The 21678-nt window shown below is 41.7% G+C and overlaps 1 protein-coding gene across 1 annotated transcript in view; it reads right to left on the bottom strand.

Annotated features, from left to right (window-relative positions):
- LOC148033843 (uncharacterized) overlaps positions 1-21678 on the bottom strand; it is a 68408-nt gene that overhangs the window by 15934 nt on the left and 30796 nt on the right. Inside the window, exons 5-7 of the mRNA XM_087681848.1 lie at positions 11242-11286; positions 10994-11035; positions 10588-10700 (exon numbers count right to left, since the gene is read on the bottom strand). Of these exons, the coding sequence (XP_087537974.1) occupies positions 10588-10700; positions 10994-11035; positions 11242-11286 (200 nt within the window). The remainder of the gene's footprint in view (positions 1-10587; positions 10701-10993; positions 11036-11241; positions 11287-21678) is intronic.

The raw sequence follows: 21678 nt of genomic DNA, 5'->3' as shown, positions 1-21678 counted from the left end.
CACCTACTGCTCTAGGCTTGGGATCCGTCTCCAGTGGACGTCACTCTCTGACACTCCATTGCTTTGCCCTTGGACATTCTGTATACTCTTACATTCATGTATAGCATTCGTTCACTTTAAAGTTTCTTCTCTATGTATCTCTATGTTTGAGTTTTGTGTTTTATTATTTGTGTTTAGGGTTTGAGTTTTGCTTGTCATTGTCTGAGTCTTTGTGTTTCATCCTTGGTCGTACATGCTATGTTTTCTCAGTGCAAACCCTAGAATATCTTCACATGGTATCAACCGATGCTCTTCTAAAGAGTATCTTCTGGTGTTTATCAAGGCTAGTCTTTGCTCGAGACTCAAACGTGACTCAATTCTAACTCATAATGTCTCATACACCTTCTTTGGATCCTATGATGCCTATTACGCTTCTCTATCATTGGAGACTCTAAGAAGGCATTATGGTCTCAAGTAGAAGGCAGACACACCTTCATCTTTACCATCTTCTTCGCATTTTGGTCATCTTACTACAAAGGAAGAGTTTTAAGAGTGCTTGCACATCATGTACAATTTGATTTACACTCCTCCAACGAGTGCTACTACTCCGTCTAGACCGATTGATGAGACTAGCCATCTCTCTAATCTTGGAGAAACTATGACATTCAATGTGTCTGGCGATCCATCTCCTTCATCTCAACTAAGCCTTATATCAAGTTCGTATAATCCTTTTGAATCATATGAGCCAAAACCCTCTCCTATTTCTTCTTTTGTTGTGCAAGATCGGATGATTTTCAGTATGTCAACTTTAATAGAGGAGGCTCTCGAAGTAGATACCCTTTATTAGGTATATGTCTACCATCTGTTTCAATTGAGAAAGTGAGTCACACTCCTCAACTCCCTCCCATCCCACCACTATCTTCTCCACATTCTAACCTACTCACATCTTCCTTCCAAAATCTTGGATTATACTCCACTTCCGCTCAAAGCATGCTAGGGGTTGGATCTTCCAGCTCCACTCCTAGCACTTTCTCTATCTCCATCCCACCATCTACCTACTCTCCATTCACTGCACCTCTCGGTGCATCGTTAGGGGAATACTACCCTCTAACACTGTACCTTTCAGATACCCCCACTTTTCCGCATCCTTACTCTCTAGGACGCCTGTGAAGGGCATCCCCCTCACTACCCCCGAACACTCACAATCCCCCACACACCCTTTCAACTGCAAGGATATCCATATTCTACTTATGAACTGTCATCACACATTCCTTGGGTCACTCCTGTGCAAGGATTTCCATCCTTTGCTCCACGTGTCTCTATGCCTCTGCCTTGGGCTCCTTAAACAATTACCATGCCCATACCCAATCCACCCATGCCCACATTTGGATCCATTGTGCACACTTCTCGTATACATGGTGGGCACTCTGGGATTACTTCCCAAGTGTATTCCACTCCTCCACCCTAACCCCATTACCCACCTTCTCTATCTCCCATCACTACCACTCCTATTGCAACGGCAAAGAATGCCTTCATAGATAAGGCTCATTTTAACGGGTCAAATTTCACCACTTGATTAAACTTCATACAACAAGCACTTGAATCTCAAGGTCTTTGGGACCTCGTCGTTGTTGTCGAGCCTATGCCAACGGACCCTGGATTAGCTCACCCTAATCACATCCGCCAATGGAGAGCCCGCAATGCCATAGCCAATGTTGAGTTAACGCAAGGATTGCTTCCTAAGTTCCACTCTCAATTACAACATTTTCCCCTCACATTTGAGGATTGGAGACATCTAGATTCTCATTGACCACTATGCAACACAAGATTGCACTCAACATATCAATCTTGATTTTGAGCTTCAAGAGTTTTCCATTAAGGAGAGGGATGATTTGAAAGTCAAGTTGACCGATACAATGGTTACTTGCCGAACTTGCCACTACTAGCTCCCCAAAGTTAGACAACAATCATGTCATATTCTTCTTGAACAAGTTGCCCGACAAATACTCCTGACCTAGATTACGAACCTTCTACAAGTTTGAGTGTCAGTTCTTGTGTTAGGCATGACTGCACGATCCACAAGAAAACCTGCACACAGCCTTACTCAAAGAGACGAGGGTTGGTTGCCTCTTCTTTATGAGGAAAAACCAATAGTGGCAAGAACTCATAAGATGTGAAGGCAAGCCAAAACAAGGGTGACACACCTTCCTCCAATGGAACCAAAGAAACACAACCCCTTTGGCAGCAAATTCCTAAGAAAAATAGGATTTGCACATTCTGCTAGAGGTTGGGGCATGTGGATGAGCAATGTTATACCAAGGACTAGGGTCTTCCACCTAGAAAACCACCCGCAAACTATTGCAACTGCCTCCATGCCCATTTGCTAGTCTAGTGGAGCTACGCTTCTTGTTGCTGCACCATCTGCCCCAGTGGCTACTAGACATGTGACACATGGAGTTCGAACAACCTTAACAATCTATGTCTTTAACTACTCCTAAAGAATTGGCTGATTGGTCTACTAGTGGCTCACCTATTGCACTTTACGCATCCATTCCTAGGGCATCCACCACACCTTCTAGGACCACTTCTCCACCTTGTTGTACACATAATGGTGGCCAAACACTTAGCCTTTCCCTTTTTAGACTTCTATTGAATACTTATATACTCTTTGCATTGCACTTAGCTTTGCTTTTCTTTACTTCTAGTTTTATTTTTTGGAGCATCTCACTACTCACCTCTGTGCTCACAAAATTTGATCTCTTTTGCAGAGTTTTGTATTTCAGTGTAGAGCTCACATGTAAGCTTGCACCAGTCCTTCTTGAGCTGGAGATAGGAGCTACACGTCGTTCCTTTCATGGTTCCATCTACTAGCAATATGAAGGCGTCCCCTCCCGTGGTGGATCATGTAGCATCTCTCTTGATGCTATTATGGCAATGACTTCTATCCTTACTATTCCAATAGGGATGCTTCATCATCTTCATCCACATGGTTCTCGGTACCACATAAAGACCGACATCCTCGGGCTCCTCTTCCTTCTTCAGCATCAACATCCAAGTTGAGAGGAGATTGGTACCCTTCTTGGTATTCTATAGGTTTCAGTACTTGTCTTCAACATCCGCCTTACCCCCCTGTTGTTTCTTTCCCTCTACGTTGCATGATTTCATCATCTTTGAAAGGGCACTTGGACAAGTGAGTAATTTTCCCAACAAGGGACACTGTCCAAGTGACACCCACTGCATGAGCATTCTTCAACATAGCATACTATGCATCCCATTATGCAAAGCCCCACTAGATGGATCCTAAGTTGTTTCCACCGGCAGATTACACCACCATCCTTCTTCACATGATACTTCATCACCTTTCCCTTGTCATTGATATCCTCAAGTGGATGGGTATGCTTGTATTATTTTGTGATGTGTTGGGTGTACCATCCCTACTCTCTTCTTCTGAGTCACTCTTACATAATCAGGAGCCGCCACCCCTAAAATTCACTTTTAATTCCCACAAAAAAAAAAATGCAACGACAATGAAAAAAGAAAAACAAAACAAAACAAAAGTTCAATATGGTTCCATCCGCCTTTATAAGGCTTAATAGGCCACTAGGAAACTGACAAGTACCCTTTGTCTAATGCCCTATCCTCTTTGGGATAACTATTTGGACTCCCTTGTAAGATAACCATCACCTCTGTGGTTGGTCTTGGTAGGCCATTGGGCAGCCAACATGCACCCTTTGCCCGATGCCTTGGCTACTTTGGAGTGGAGCACCTTGCAAGCCTTTCCTTTTAGATCAATTTTAGGCCTAAGAAGAAGTGTTGAGCTAAAACACACTTTAGAGCTGATTACATCTTTAAACAGCCCCAAAACATGCTTAATTACTGAAAAATGAAAAATTGGTGTACAGTTCGAGAGAGTTTTAGTGGTCCCCCAAAACCCTAATTTTTGGGGCACCCTTAAACATCTATAAATAGATAGGCTGTTCACCATTCATCCTCCTCCCATTTGTGTAGGTTCTCACTCCTTTGCTGCATTTGGTCCATTTTCCATCACCAGCCCACAAACTACCTCCTTCCTACATTCGAACTCTCCATCAGCCAGGTGACAAGTGGCAGCCCTCCTTCATCAACAGGCATCAGCCTTGCAGTCTGCATTCAGGCTTTTCTCCCCCAGGCAGCAACTAGCAACCATCATCTATTTGCTGCTGGCAACCATCTTCTCCTTGCTGACGGCCATCCTACAATTGGATTTGTAGCTTCCTGCTGCCACCTACTGCTCCAAGCATCATCCCTATTGTCGGCTTTGTCTTCTAGCTACCCAGTGATCAACTTTTGGTATGCTCCTCATATTCCGTCACTCCAACAAGTGGTCATAGCTCGTGGGATCTGTTTCTGGTGGACGTTTTTCTGACACTCCATTGCTCTGCCCTTGGACATTTTGTACACTCTTACATTCCTTTACTTCAAAGTTTCTTCTCTCAGAGTTTTGCAATTTCGCGTTTTGCATTTTGGATTTGAGTTTTGCTTGTCTGAATCTTTGTGTTTCAATCTTGATCGTACATGTTGTGTTTCCTCAATGCAAACCCTAGCATATCTTCACAACAGGGTGGTAGCAAACCTCAATAGAGACACTAGTGAGGCCAGACCCACGCTGCCACCAATTAGCCATTATAGTCAACAACGTTCTCAATGTCGGAGGGCTTGTCTAACTGGTCTGTAGAGGCCCACATCGTTTGCCTTAGAGACATTTGAGGATGTAAATCTCGTCCACATCAATGAGTTGCCTCCTGACGAGGTGTCGGCAAAGACACACTCATCACAACGGAGTACTTTAACTACTCCTTGGATTGTGGACAGTGGAACTACTCATCGTATGACCCCCATTGAGGACATTTTTATTTCTCAAGCCCCTATAGCCAACAGGCAGGTCCAAGTTGGAAACAACTCCTCCGTCAAGATTCTTATGATTATATTAGTTTTCCCACTGACCAGGGCCAAGATCGCACAACATTGGATGATGTATACTATGTTCCCCAACTTGGGGTGAACTTATTATCCATTCAGCAGCTTTGATCGTTGCATCGAGCAATCTTCTTTACAACGACCACAATCGAGGTCCTTGACTATCAAACTAGTTTAGTGATCGCTTGTGGTGAGGCACAGCCTAGTGGGCCTATACCACATGATATAATTTCTTTCCAAGCCGATTGCCAAGGGCTCTAAGTTCCACCGTTTCCAAGCTTTAGCCATTGCACAGAAGCCTACAAGTACTAAGTATCTTTGGCATTTTTGCTTAGGACATCTTGTATACAACTCTCTTTATAAGTTGTATCATCAACAAATCGTTGATGGCCTTATGCTTAAAGCTATTGTGTGATACATGTAAAGCTTGTCAACTCAAGAAGCAATACCATAACCCATTCCCTCAATAGACTTGGCATAGAGTTGAGACACCTCTTAGATTGATTCATGTTGATCTTTGTGGGCCAACATTCACCATTGCCTTAAACGGCACACTGTACTTCTTTTTTATTGTGGACAATCATTCTAGATACAAGTGGGTATACTTTCTCAAGCATAAGTCTAATGCCTTCACATATTTTTCTACTAGGGTACTGATAATGCATAACCAGACTAGTCATCATGCAAGATGCACAAGGAGTGAGTGTGGGGGCGAGTTCACCTTTCACAAGTTTTTTGAGTTTCTATAGGAGCATAGCATCTCACATTAGCTCACCTCTACCAACTCCCCCTCACAAAATGGAGTCCTAGAGCGCAAGAACTTGATTATCATGAATATGGCACACTCTATGTTGTTCACAGTAGAGCTCAGAGAGCAAGTTGATCCGCCTAGAGTTTATGCCTTCATCAAACAATTTTGCAAACATATTGACCAAGGCACTGGTGCCGCAATATATTCTATCCAAGATCAATCTAGATATGCCCTCCCCTACTTCTTCCAATTGATGGGGGAAAGATTGATTCCCTCCAACTTTCCCTTTCAATTTGAGAGGGGTCGACTTTCTTCTCTTGGTGGTGCCAGAATGGTGTTTACAATTTCATTTTTCAGACGTTATGAATATTGTACTTTGCATCTTCATCCGCATCATCAGGATGACATGATTGTAAAAGGACGCTTGGGCAAGTAAACACTGTCTAAGTGGCACCATTGCATAGCATTTTGCATGAGCATGATCACATCTACATTGTCTCTTGTATAACTCCGGTGCATTGGCATTCTATTCTATAAACATGCATCTGTGTGCATTTATCTCTTTTCAGTCTTTTGGAGTGGTTAACTCTGGATGCACCATATTCATGGCATTGCACATGGCAGTCTCCCTTGCTTAGCTTTGCTAGCTTGCCTTCCATACACTTTTTTGCCTCTCCACATACTCACCATATTTGCTTCACATACCCTTTGCCTATTCCTTTGTCATCAACACCCAATAGTGGTAGGGATATTGACTGCACCAACGTGGAAGAGTGAGCTTTTTCTTACAGTTTTATCCCTCTCTCTCATCTTTTACATGTGTTGTTTTTGTCTGTCTGAAATTTTAGACTGCATCTCTCTCTCTCCCTCCCTCTCTCTCTCTTTCTTGTGTGCCTTGACTCTCAAGTCTAAGTAGCTAATTATTGTTGCACATTTCTTGGACTGAAGCCTGAAATTTCTAAAAAATTTAGAATTTTCGACATTAACAGTCATTTAATTCTCAAATTGTTGACATACACTCTTTTTCCCTTTAGTATTAGCTTAAGGATTTCTGAAATCTCTGATTAGAAATCTGAAATTTTTGACATTAACAGCCATTAATTTCTCAAATTCTTGAGAAGCACTCTTTTCCCCTTTAATATTGGCTTTAAAATTTCCGAAAATTCTGATGTTACAGCTGAAATTGATATTTCAGCAAGGAAACTAGTTGTCATGTCTTCATCTGACGAAGAGCTTCATCCCCATTCTTCTACTTCAGGCCGACACAAATTGGAAGAAAGAAAAAAGTAGAATGGGAATTTGTAACAACTATGAAGCAATGTGGAAGGGACAATTTACATGTGACTGCAAGTGGTGTAAACACACTTGGAATTCTAGTTTTCATTTAGCTTGTTAGCTTACTTAGTCAATTTAGTATAAAATACTAGATTTAGATATGTTTTTACAGTTTTCTAAATTTTCATTTAGCTGTAATGATGTTTCAGTTCACTAAGTTATTTAAATTCAAAACGAAGTCACAACATACGGTAGGCCCATAAAAAATCTAGTGTATTTAACTATATCTTCTTTTTTAATGTAATTGACCAATCATTGATCCAATCAATGCAGTGATTCCATTGATGCTCCCAATAGCTCGTATAGAGCCCTCTGCTATTTCACATGTAGAGCAGATGGGTGGGATCCTTTTATCTTTGATCTAGTATTTTTCCGCTTTCTTCACCTGCGCCAACGTAATTTTTTTTAGTAATGACTATGTCATCATAAATGTAGTTATGAAACCACTTTCTATAACAGGCTGTTGACTATACAGCAAGGTTAAAAAGATGAAAAAAAAAACTTTTTTTTTTCTCCAACAAAGATGACCCCGACTTCGCCTTAGCATAGGGACAAATTATCCGTCTAGCAAAGGGAGACCTCAAGGAAATTAGGGCACCGTATGATTCAGCCCTCAAGACAATTATCCGTCTAGTGAAGGGAGACCTCAAGGAAACTAGGGCAACATATGATTCAACCCTAGGGTGTGAATCATACTCCAATCATACTTCCATACCCATCCACGTACGACGTATGATTGCCATAGGGAAAAACTATGGCTAGCAAAACTACCCTACTACTACCTTGGTGAACTTGGGCTACTATATAGATTGCCACATCATCGTACCTACGTTTCTACTGCCATCAGCTTGCCACATCATCATACCTGCATTTTTGCTGCTGTCAACCTACTGTGTTTGCAATTTTCTCTCCTCTGCCTATCCAACACTAATCCTAGCATCGCCCTTGCTATGTTTGCTGCTGTCAAACATCTTGGAGGTTGCCTTGCTGCATTTCAGGATCCGTCAGGAGTACGACACTCTCTCTCACTCATCACCTCTGCCTCAATTCTCCAGACATGAGAGTTTGGGGTACTATTTTCATTCCTGCACGGAGTGTTTGTTGCATGAGCATTGTATATTCAATATTCATTCATTCATTCAGATTTCCACGGTCTTCATTGTCTTACCCTAACCCTAACTATGTTCTGCTGAGTTTATACTTTGTCATATGCTTTCATTTATGCTTCTACATTAGGGTATTTCTTCACAACCTTTACAATATTCCCTTTTGCTTCATAAGTTGGAATGTCATTGGGGACACATCACCCTCCCTTCTTTAATGAGCGTACTGACTACCAAGTTGCTTCCACAAGGAGCTCATCTCTTTGATACAAGGTTGTAGCATTCCACATAGACTTAGCCCCTTTCTCTATAGTGTTAGCACTTTGTGGAGCATTCTTTTGGAGCATTTCTATAGCTTTTCCACAGATTTCACCTCTTCTTCTCTGCAAAATCTACATCGTTTCAACAGTTTCAGAAATTTTGTTATCCTTCTATGGCATTTCCAGAGGCCTTTAAGAGCTTTCCTCATCTCCAAAAGTTCTAGTACAGCAAAGTGAGCATACTCCTTTGAGGAACCCATCCACACAACATGTACTCTACAGCCAGTTGTCCTATTGAAGATCTAGAAACTCATATTTAATGAGATGATGTTTTTGGGATTGTTTTGAGAGCAAGGAAAATGTGATAATTCATGGCAATTTCCAAGTCACTTAGTAGACCAGATTTTACATCTCTATCATATTGTGCCAAAGACCAAGGAGCACTAAATTTGTTGCTGCCTGGTATACTACAGGATCAGAGGGTGTTTTCACTAACTTTTCCAAGATGGCTTAAGGCTCCTACTCGATGGACTTTCTAAACCAGCACTACCTTGGGTTTTTTCTTCTAGAGCTGCACTGCCACAAAGAGCTCCTCCTTTAAAACAAAGGTTAGTTCTTGTGTTGTTGAAAGCCCAAATGTTCATTGTAACTCAATTATGAACTCCGTGCTTTGGTACCATAGGAGGATCTAATATCTAAGGGAGAACAAGACTGCTAACGAAGTGCACAAAAATACAAACATCATGAGAACAAACATATGCTTTGAGAAATCAAATATGCAAGAATTGATACAATGAAAAACTCAAGGAGCAAAGGGGGCCAACTGCAACGAAGCAGAAGCAAGGGGTAAGGCTCGATACAAAAAGTGGTGAGCTGAAGGTGAAGTTGATGACACAAGAAATCAGTCGGATGAGTGTATCATCACTCCTACATATCCCAAAGAAGAGTAGCCAGCCAAGACTCAAACAAGAACCTTGACTCTTCTATCGAGATGTTGACAATGAAGAAAATCCGTGTTTGGCTGCAGCGATTAGGAAAGGGAATCTAATTCTGCTCAAGCCCAAGTACTTAAGAGGGATGTGCAGTGGGGACGCTATATATCAGTTACGTCAACCTTTTAAAAAGAGATCTTTCACACTCATAGATCATGCAATATCCATTTAAATAGAACAGAAGATAATCAGACAGCTACAGATGCAGGTATAAAAGAACTCTCGGAAGTTCTTAAAAAAGGACAAATTATTTGGCACCATGGACTTCATGAAATTTCAAACACAAGTTTACTGTTATGAAAAAAAAACGATGAGAGGGCATGTTAGATGGAGGATTTGTGAGCTGTGCCCAAATTTGTATTGGCTTCTTATAAGGTCTCTAGTTACAAGGAAAGTAAGGCTAAATTAAATATGTGTCCAGGCAATCCTAGAAAGTGGCACACTTGGAAGCTAGGAATGCTCATCTTCAAGATCTTTTCCTTGTGTGAGGTGTAAGCTGCCAAAAAATAGAATAACCAAATTGCAAAACTACTAAAAGTTAGATGGATGCAAAATCTACAAAAAGCTAGATGGAGGAGCACAAATTTGTATTGGCTTCTTAAAAAAGTTAGGGAGTAATTTCCAGCTACAAAGAAAGTAAGGCTGAACGGAACAGTGTCCAGCCACATCCTAGAAAGTAGGACGCTTGGAAGCTCATTTGACAAGTATAGTTATCTTCTAGATTTTTCCCTTGTATAAGGTGTAAGCTGACAAAAAATAAAGAAATAACCCAATATTGCAAAATCTACTAAAGGTATTGGTCTAAGCCAATCCTATCCATCTATCTGTGGTTAACCTACAAAACTTGCAAAGCTGGAGGCTTCCTAAGTATAGCTAGACCACTGCCTCTATGTACTGGATGTACAGTGATGTCTCTTTAATCAGCTCACTGTCATACAGGTGCAGACTTTACCTACCATTAAAATTGATCTGATGGCCAGTTGGCACCTATATTGTTCAAAAGACTAGATGACTGGTGCAAAATGTTTACATAATCAGACCAATATATCCTGTTGGTGGCAGGATCATAAGAATATTGCAGTTAATATCAGAATTTGAAGTATTCTTGCTCCGCAACTATGCTTAAATTTTAAATCAATGCACTTGAAGTAAAATTGTGAACAGTATAGCTGATTGGGCATGTTGTTTTCCCATAGAGTCGTGGAACACACCAGTTGTAGTAGGATAGGTCATGTGGCATTGGGAGAAGGCGCTTCTTACGATCAAACACAGGCTCAAGATCTTCAGATTTCAAACGTTCTCCATAATCAATGTAGCCAGATATCTTTCCGTTCAGAAATTCCAAATGAAGAAAGTTAGAGTCCTGAGCAATAAAGCAATATGCTACATGATATAAACTTCAAAACAAGCATCCAGCCAGTGAACTACTGCTACTTCAACTTTTTCACCAAGAAAGTACATAGTAGAGAGTTTGAACAAACATAGAAAATCCTAAAACCAAGTCACCTCCACTAGCACTTAGATGGATCAAAAATATTATTGTTATAATAGTTTATGTGCATCAATTGCAACAAATAAGAAAAATCATCAAGAATTATGGATGCTGAAGTGCCTTACCTCATGGCCCTTCCAATTGTAGTCCCGAATAAAGATGATTGTCTTATTACCACAAGTCAAGAACTATATTGTTCAAACACATGTTTATGTATGTTTTCACTCAGCTCATAAAGTACATGTAGCCATTACTTTTCTGTTAGGCATTTTCCATGTCTACTTCATGGTGCTCCACATTTTGTCTTAATCTTATAAACTGTTCTCCCAGAAAAATAGTCTAGCTAAAGAGGTTTAAAAGCATAGAAGGATACAGCCAAAGTTCCATTTCGTACAGAATGTTCTCTTTCTGCAAGGGCCTGCACAACACAAAACCCTTTAAACTAGAACTCTACAGCCCACTTGATTTTCCATCTTTTCTCAAAAACAATCCCAATTCTTTTTCGCACAGTCTTGCTTGGTAAGTGATATGCTAAATGTGTTAATAAACATAACAATGACAACTGAAACAGAAGGAAGAAAAGGACAATAACAATTGGCAAGCAAATTTGAGATAAAACTAAAACAACTTTTTTCCAATACAGATACACAAGTTACATAAGCCACCTAAGCAAGCATCAAAACTGTTGTCGCTGCTTGATGATGTAGCTACACAAGTTACATAAACCACCCAAGCAAGCACCAAAGCTGAAATGCCACACCAGAGTGAGAAAGCACAAGTGAGTGAGATGTGACAACACACTGCTCTTCATATAGGCCATAGATAAAGGCAGCCCAGATAATGTCTTCATTGCCACAAGTTTGGACATCAAGTCTCACAGTGTACACGCTTCGGGAAGAAGGCCACGCAGCAGGCAACAACACAGGTATAGGATGACAGCTTCATCAGCGGCTTCATCAGAGTCTGATGACGTCAGGGCGGCAGGAGGCAGCCAGCAGACCACACAGCCCTAGCTGCCTCAGTCAGGAGTGGATGGTTGCAATAGTGCCTCCGGCAAGCAAGGCCCCTCACAGCAGCAACCACCCCCACCACAAGAGCGCAATCACACTCCTCCCACCTCCACCCCCACCTGCTCAGCCCCAACCCCCTCTTCCTCGCCCCCATTATTGTGTTTTAATCATGTTCATACATTCTGTGGTTTCTTAGTGCAAACCCTAGCATACCTTCACACCTACTACCACCTTGGCTCTCGAGTCTCTATGCCAGCACACTCATAGCACATTGGCCAACTGCTGCCTTCACTCAATGAGCTCTCCTCCACCAACCTTACTCTCCACCTACCACTTCAACATAATCACCTCCGCCTTATACAGGCAGCATCCTCATGCTGTAAAGCACAAGGTGCTTTGTCCATTTCTCCCATAGCTAGTTGCCATGGCCCAAAGAGCCTATGTGCTACAATAGACATCATTAAAAAGCATCCGTACCTGTTGAGCTAAAAATGCATTAGCTTCACTTAAATAGCCCTAAAATGAAACCAGCCTTCCTCCTCATATAGGGTGGTAAATAACCTGATTAAGCACTATTTACAGCAATTAACAAATTCACAAAACTGAAATGCACACTTTACTATATAATCTTGGACATTGGACAACACCCTGTTGGCCCCAAAACTAGCGCCCCTTTCAGTATTTATTTAACTTAATTGAAGAAGAAGTTGATGTACAATGGGATTCTCCCAATCCCTTTTGGTATTCCAACTTCCCTTGCCGTCCAAAATGACCAGCAAGTCTTCGATCTCATTTGCCCCTTGATTTGGGCAGTCAATTGGCCTTCACCCACTTTGATGGAGACGGAAAATACCTCTCTCCACCGTCTAAAGACATTTTTCAATCTTGCATGGGCATTTTTGACAAGTGACAACCTTCCCAAATGGTTTTTCCAGCATTATCCATAATTATATATCAATTTTCTGTCTTTAAATACTGAAAATTAATCTAATAATTATGTTGGTGCCCTGAAAAATAATTTGACTCGTCAATAATTAAATTGGCTAGGCAACATCCATTCTCGAGTGTCTTTGCACCACCTTTGACCATCAGATTGGCGTTATGTACCATTAAACGCCACTTCTCTAATGTCACCAAAACTGACACTTATGGTCAAACGAATAACTTAGGCCAACTATTGGCACCAGATACCACCAAGTAACTCTAACCCCAGTTACACCTCACATGTGCAACATTCACTTAACCATGTGATTAAAAATTAATCCACATGTTAAGTGAGGTTTCAAAAATATGTGTCCTCATTATACAAAACATGCTTAATTAATGAAGAAACCTTGTTTATTTAAAAAGAAATGCATTCCTAGAGAGTGTCTATATCCCATAAGCACATTCCCACTTGGGAGGGCCCAAACTTTCTATGAATAGATATGTTGCTCTCCATTCAGCCTTACTCTCGTTTTTGCAAGTTTCAGGTGTTTTCAGCTTGCTGCCTATACCCCATTCGCACAGGACATCACAATCCAAGCTATCCATTGTAGTCTTCACTCATATGGCGCCTATTTCCAGCCCTCTATCATCAGTTTACTGTTGCTTCTAGCTAGGCAACTGCTATTATCGACCATCTAGCTATTGTACAGCCTACCACGTCAGCATATTGTTGTGTTTGTAAGGCCTAGCAACTACCTTCCAGATTTTCTCTCTCCTCCAGTTGTCGCCATCATCTCCTCAGCTTGTAGCTGTTGTTTTCTCTCATGCAGCCTACATTTGTTGTTTTCTCTCTCCTCACCTACGTTTTTAACATTTCTCTCTCTTGCATTGTTGTCTACATCAGATCCAATCTTCTTTGGCTGCATTTGCTGGTGTTTGAAATCCGGAGACTGCCTTGCTACAATTTGGGATCCGTTCGGAGTACGACACACTCTCCAACTCATTACCCCTGCCCTAATCCTTGAGATACAGGAGTTCAAGGTTCAATATTCATTCATTGCATAGTGTGTTTATTGCCTGAGCATCCTATATTTAGTCATCATATCACTTCATTTATTCTTTGTGTTCATTGTCTCTGAGTTACCCTAACCCTAACTGTGTTCTTCTATCAATCAATGCTTTGTTGTACAGTATTATGTGTTTTTGTGTTAGGGTATTCCTTCACATGGTATCATAGCCGAGTTCTCTGAGAGAAACCTAGGCCTTGATCTAAAAGCTCTATACAAGAAGCAGGAACAATAAAAGGGCAAATGACTTCGAACACTACTTCCGCACCACTTCTCATATCTGAGCTAAATCCATCGAGGAACGAGTCAGAGTGGGCCTCACAGCTTGCTTCACAAGCTTCCGATATGGTCGGACATACATTGGACTACCATGGAGTTCCACGACCTTACGAGATCCTTGCAGCTGAGTACGATCTCATTTTGATGCATAGAGCCCAACACCAAATAGAAGGTAAGTTTGAATTTCACCCTTTAGATTCAATGCACCGATCTACTGACCATGCAGGTAGGGCGAAATCTCCACTTAGAACTGACCATCCGCAAGTGGAAACTGGCATAGAGTACACTCCATTGCCTTCATACTTATTCTCTCCGAGGCCAGGTATATCTAGCATTTCAAATTTTGTTAATGATGATTCCTCTTCTCCTATTGGTATGGATGATTTTCATAATGAAGAATGTATGCAAAACAATTTATGGTTTATGAGTAATGAGAAAGACAAATATTTATTTATGAACTCAAGACTGGGTAAGCCATTGAAACAAGAAACTGTGAGTATTGCTTTCCCTTATTTTCCTTCAAATAATTTTGTTTTCAAAGGTCAAAATGAAGTAGGTGTATCTAGATCATCATCATTTCAATTTAATGCATTTAATGGATAAAAGAAACCCACATTATTTCCCACATCTACACCTATCACAAATCCATTTAATCTCCCTTCCATCCCACCCTCTTATTCCACTGCCACATTCTTTCAACCTCCATTAAGTGCACCGCATGTTGCATCTCATGTAGGATCACATGTGTCTTCATTCACCACACCGGTGGGTTTTTCAAACTTAGGCACAATCGTTAGGACCTCATCTCTTCCTCACCCGAGTGGTGTTCCACCTTTTCCTCACACTTTCAAGATCATTGCAGCCTGGGTATTTTCCCCAATCTCTTCCGAGTATGGACCAATTGGTGCCAAAGTTTGCTTCCATGGCATTACCTAGTGGACCCTCTCGTCATTATGTTGTGTTCCAACCGACAATTGGACAGGGCTTACGTGTCCCAATGCCTCCACCTCCACCGACACCTTATGGAAACATCCATGTTCCAGTGCCTCCGCATCAATCAGCACTCATTGGACACTCACAACCTATTTCTGCCTACCCACCTTTTCCCCCTCCTCCTCCTTATCAGACACCTCCACCACTACCACCACCCCCATCTTATCCTCCACATTCATCTTACCTCACATTTCCGACACCTCATGGTTCTACCTCATCTTCTGCCAAGCATGCATTCAACGACAAGACTCGTTTTAACGAGTCAAACTTTACAACTTGGTCGAACTTGACAAGAGATGTCCTTGACTCATAGAACCTATGAGATCTTGTGCAAGGGTTTAAGCCCCAACCCGATCCCGCACTTGTTCCATACAAGGTCGTCCGCTTATAGAAGGCTAAGAATGCCTCCGCTATTGTGGAGTTGATACAGGGCTTATTGCTTGAGTTTCATTCTCAGCTTCAGTATTTTGACTTAGCGTCAGAACAATGGGTACACTTGACTGACCGCTATGCGGCTCGAGATTGGTCCTGTTGAATAAATCTTAACCATAAGCTTCAAAAAAATTTTGACCGGGATTACTTGAAAGTCAAGTTGGCTCAGTATCGGCATCTCCTTGCTAAATTCTCCATTACAAGGACTCCTAAGTCTTCTGACAATCAGATCACATTGTTTCTTAACAAGCTACTACGTAAATACTTCAATTTTGTGTAGTAAGTGGTTTCTCTGCCTAATTTACCCACATTCTATGAATTTGAGTATCAACTATTGTATTTTGCATGGTTGTTCGATCAGTTTCATATAAATAATCCCTCAGAGGGGACTTTTATTGCTCGTTCCTAGAAGGGGCAACAAGGGAAGGGTAAACAAAATCAAATATCAAATCAAAATCAAAATCAAAAACAAGCAAGGGGATCACAAGGAAACTCCCTGTCTCAACTTAAACCCAGGTGGCATAATGTACCTAAGAAGAATAGGCATTGTCAACATTGTCAAAAGGCTAGCCATTTTGATGACAAGTGTCGATCAAAGGCAAGAGGCACAGCACCAAAACCCAAGTCACAGACTCCTGCCCCTCAGTTTGGCCACCCCCCTCTAGGGAGGCAAGGTGATGGCAAGGAGCAATGGAAAGGTCAGACTCACACTACCCCCAGTCAACCATCTCATTCGACAACAATCTCAACTCCAAAGAGCTTGTTTAACTGGATTGCAAAGGCCCACATCATCTCTGTAGAGACATCCGTTGCGAGTCTCATCCACATCTGTGAGTTGCCTTCCGACGAGGTTACCGCAAAGGCCTACTTGTCACAGTCGAGCACATCAGCACTTGTTTGGATTATGGACAGTGGAGCTACACATCATATGACTCCTATAGAGGACATCTTTCGTACTCGAGCCCCTGCAGCCTGGTGGATCCGCGTAGGAAGCAACTCCTCAGTCAAGATCCAAGCCTAAGGTTGCATCAATTTTGCCATTGACAAGGGCCCGGATCTGGCTTCGTTGGACAATGTATACTATGTCCCTTAGCTTGGGGTGAACTTGTTATCTATTCAGTAGCTTTGCCAGTTGGGACAAGCAATTTTCTTTACAACAACTACAGTCAAGGTCCTTGACTCTCAAACTAGTTTAGTGATTGCTTGCGGTGAGGCATAGCCTAATGGCCTATACCACACGACCCATTTTGTTACCAAGCCAACAACAGAGGGCTCCGTGTTCCATAGCTTCCAGGAATTAGCCACATCTTAGGAGCCTACGAACAATGAATGTCTTTGGTGTTTCTACCTAGGCCATCTCGGCTATGACTCTCTTTATGAGTTGTCTCACCATGAGATGGTTAAGAGCCTTCCTTGCCTGAAGCTAGCTCGAGATGTCTGTAGAGCATGTCAGCTCGGGAAGCAACACCGTACCCCACTCCCTCAACAATCTACACATAGGGTTAAGGCACCTCTTAGATTGATTCACATTGATCTTTGTGGGCCAACATCCACTGCCGCCTTGAACGGTGCACTATACATCTTTTTTATAGTGGATGATCATTCCAAATACATGTGGGTGTACTTTCTCAAGCATAAGTCCAATTTTCTCTGCTTGGATATTGCTAGTTCATAACCAAACGGGTCATCGTGTTGGTTGCATGAGGAGTAATAGCGGTGGTGAGCTCATCTCCCACAAGTTTTCCGAGTTTCTACAACAGTATGGCATCTCTCACCCGCTCACCTCTATCAACTCCCCCTCTCAGAATGAAGTCGTAGAGCATAGAAACTAAACAATCATGAAAATGGCACGCTCTATGTTGTTCGCAGCAAAGCTCCCTGAGCGCCTTTGGGTTGAGACTAATAACACTATGGTGTATATCCTCAACCGGTGCCCAATTGCAGCTCTTTCTAGGAAGACCCCGTATGAGGCATTTTTTGGCTCTCGGCCTGTCATATCTCACTTCAGAGCCTTCGAGTATTATGCATATATACACATGCCTGATGATAAAATAGGGAAACTTCTTTGGTTAATGTGACATTAAAAGTGATATTTAATGTCACGTTAAGGTCATAAATATGGAATGACATTTAATGTGACATTAAGGTTGTGACATTAAAAGTGATATTTAATGTCACGTTAAGGTCATAAATATGGAATGACATTAAAAGTGACATTAAATATCACTTTTAATGTCACATTAATGTCACAGTTAATCTCTACTAGGCGAGACTTAGCTTACTCAATCGACATTCACAGTCAGTATTTCACAACACCCAGGATGTCACATTGGATTGCATGTCTTCGTGTGTTGCGTTATTTACAGTGTACTTATTCTTATAGCCTCACTTATGGTTCTAGTTTATGTTTGCAAGGGCACACTGATTCTGATTAGGGACGAGATCCTCACACCCGGTGTTCCCATGGCACCTACCTTTTCACCTTGGGCACAACTCCCATTTCTTGGTCCAGGCATAAGCAAGAGACAATGATGTCTTTCACAACCGAGGCTAAATATAGGGCTCTCTTCGATGGCACCACCGAGGCTATCTACCTGGGATGCTTACTAGTGGCGCTTCGCTTCCCTTGTGACTCACCCACCGTTTTCTACTGCGACAACCAGAGTGCCATTGCCCCTGTGGGCAATCTGATCATCTCACCACAAATGCAATATGTGGGAGTCCACTTTCACTTTTCCAGAGAGCAAGTTGAGCTGGGCACTATCCGCCTAGAGTTTGTGCCTTCATCATACAATTTTGCAGACATTTTGACCAAAGCAGTCGACCGGCTAGTTCTTCAGTACTTTCTACCCAGGATTAGCTTGGGTATGCCCTCCTATACTTCTTCAGATTGACAGGGAGAGGGTGCTTCCTCTTGCTTTCCCTTCCAGTTTGAGAGGGGACGACTACTTCTCTTAATCGTGACAGTGATGATACTTACAGTTTTTTGACATTCATTTATTCTTTTGTATTGTACTTATGGACATTTGTAACTTCATCCGCATTGTCATGATGACATGATTGTAAAAGGGCACTTGGACAAGTAAACAATTCCCCTGCGAGGGCACTGTTCAAGTGGTACTGTTGCATTGCATTTTGCATGAGCATGACATCTTGCTTCTCCCTTTGCATTACCCCATGCATTGACATTCTGTTCATGTAAGCATGCATCTGTGCACATTTATTCCTTTTCAGTCTTTGGGAGTAGTCAACTCTGGATCCACCATATTTGTGGCATTGTACATGGCAATTCTTCCTAGCTTGCTTACTTGCTTTGCTTGTCTTGCTTGCTTCACATCTTTGCTATATTTGTGTCACCCACACCTTAGTTATTTTCCTTCTTCATTGGCACCCCGTAATGGTAGGGATAGTATGCTTGTTTCGAGAGGATCTTGGGTCTTGACCATCCCTTATCACTCTCCCGTTTGGAGCACAGATACTCAATAGGACAAGAAATCAAAACTACAAAGCCCTCAACAAAAAAAAAAAGTTCATAGTTAATTCAATCCGCCTTTGCAAGACTTGGTAGGCCAGTGGGCAGCTATCGTGCATCCTTTGTCCGATGCCCTAGCCTCTCTAGGGTAATCACTTGGGCTCCCATGGTATGATTATCATCGTCTCTGTAGTCTTAGTAGGCCATTGGGCAACCAACACACACCCTTTGTCTGATGCTCTAGGTGCCTTGGGGTAAAAGATAAAGAAAAAAGGGCTTGGCTGGGCTACTTCTCGTGGCGTTGTTGTTGGGCCTGAGAGGGGGTATTGAGCTAAAAATACATTAGCTTCACTTAAACAACCCCAAAACATGCTTAATTAAGAAAGAAACCTTGTTTATTTAAAAAGAAATCTATTCCTAGAGAGTGTTTGTATCCCATAAGCACATTCCCACTTGAGAGGCCCCAAACTTCCTCTAAATAGATATGTTGCCCTCCATTCAGCCTTAATCTCGTTTTTGCAAGTTTCAGATGTTTTCAGCTTGCTGCCCACATCCCGTTCGCAGAGGACATTACAGTCCAAGCTGTCCATTGCAATCTTCTTCACTCATCTAGCGCCTGTTTCTAGCCCTCCGTCTTCAATTTGCTGTTGTTTCTAGCCAGGCAACTATTGTTGTCTATCATCCAGCTGTCGTACAGCCTGCCACATCAACATACTGCTCCGTTTACAAGCCCTAGTTTCCACCCTATAGATTTTCTCTCTTCTCCACTTATCGCCATCATCTCCTCAGCCTGTCGCTGTTGTTTTCTCTCTCCTGCAACCTACATTTGTTGTTTTCTCTCTTGCAACCTCCTTTGTTGTTTTCTCTCTTGCAGCCTCCTTTGTTGTTTTCTCTCCTCACCTGTGTTTTTAGTATTTCTCTCTCCTCACTTGCGTTTTTAGTCTTTCTCTCTCCTACACTACCGTCTATATCAAATCCAACCTTCCTTGGCTATATTTGTTGGTGTTTGACATCCGGAGGCTGCCTTGCTATGATTCGGGATCCGTTTGGATTACAACACACTCTCCAACTCATTATCCTTACCCTAATCCTTGAGATACAAGAGTTCGAGGTTCAATATTTATTCACTGCATAGTGTATTTGCTGCATGAGCATTGTATATTCAGTAGTCATATCACTTCATTCATTCTCTATATTCATTGTCTTTGAGTTACCCTAACCCTAACTGTGTTCTTCTATCAAACTGTGCTTTGTTGTACCATGTTATCTGTGTTTGTGTTAGGATATTTCTTCACAACACCACCATTATGCTTCCTATCACTTCGCAAAAAGTAAATGTAAGCTTTGTTTAAAGATTATTAAGCTTTTTAAGGTTCATATATAAGACCTTATATAAAAAGATAGGCCTCGTTTACATGCATTAAGACACGAGGTTCCTTGGACCCTATTCACATAGACTTTGCCTTGTCTTTTTACCTTTGCCTTATCTTCCATCAAAGTGACCCATCCAACTTTCTTGTCAATACCCAATTATAAGATGTCCCAGCTACAGATGTTGAATGGCCATGAGATCTTATAGCCCTACTAAGTGCACCTTTCCACTATCAAGCTAAGTCTATGATAATAAACCTATCCTCAAGCTCAAGTCAAACCTAAAACCTTGGATTAAACCCATCCACATCACAGTCTATACCTTGATTTATAATTGTCATGGTGCTGGGTAAAACCCTCACTAGTTGATAGGGAAGGCCATGGCATAGAGAATCAAAAACTTGTTGTGGCAAGACTTTCCCAAGATTTTCCTTGCCTTGGACCACACAACCTCCTTAGTCCTTTCTTCCATGAGCAATCAATGTGCCATTACCTCATCCCTAGATCCATGCAAATCCTTAGAAAAATGTCTCACACATCTACTCTACTTGTAATCATACCCATCGTGTTAACTTGACCATTAGCTCCAAAAGTTTAAAATCACTGCAGGGTATGACTTAAAAGGTCAAATTTACTAAATATCAAGGATTACTTGCCCAAATTGCCACCACTAGATCCCTTAAGTTAGATGATGACCAAGTCACTCTGTCCTTAAACAAGTTGTCACCTAAATATTTTGTTTGATGCACCAAACAACCTAGTAGACTCAGCTGCCAACCTTCTATAAATTTGAGTGTCAATAATTATAGCTTGCAAAGTTGTTCAATCAAGTTCACAAGAGGTCCCCTTTGCCATCTTCAAAAGTTAGCCCTAGTTTCTACTCCACAAAAGGGAAGCAAGAGAATGGCAAGAACACTAATAAATCTAAAAAGACTAGTGAGCAACAGAGTAACTCCCAACCAAGATCAAAACTAGGATGGAAGAGCATACCCAAGAACAATAGGTTTTTCCAACATTGTCAAAATGATGGCCATTTCAACTATGAATGTCAATTTAAGGCCAAGGGAACCCAACCCGAAAAACTCCACTCAATCCTCAACTCCATTTGGTGCAACTAGTCCCCCTTTGGTGGAGGCAAAGCAATAGCAACAATTTAGTCTCTTCAAATTCAAATGGCAAACAAGGCCAATGGAGACCCCAAGTCCATGTGGCCATAGGACAGCCATCACAGCCTTCTTCCTTCACTCTAGAGGGGATGT

Source organism: Lygodium microphyllum, chromosome 7, assembly GCF_053477565.2.
Source record: "Lygodium microphyllum isolate KBCC chromosome 7, Lygodium_microphyllum_v1.1.10, whole genome shotgun sequence".
Classification (NCBI taxonomy): domain Eukaryota; kingdom Viridiplantae; phylum Streptophyta; class Polypodiopsida; order Schizaeales; family Lygodiaceae; genus Lygodium; species Lygodium microphyllum.
This window is presented reverse-complemented; position numbering and strand designations above follow the sequence as displayed.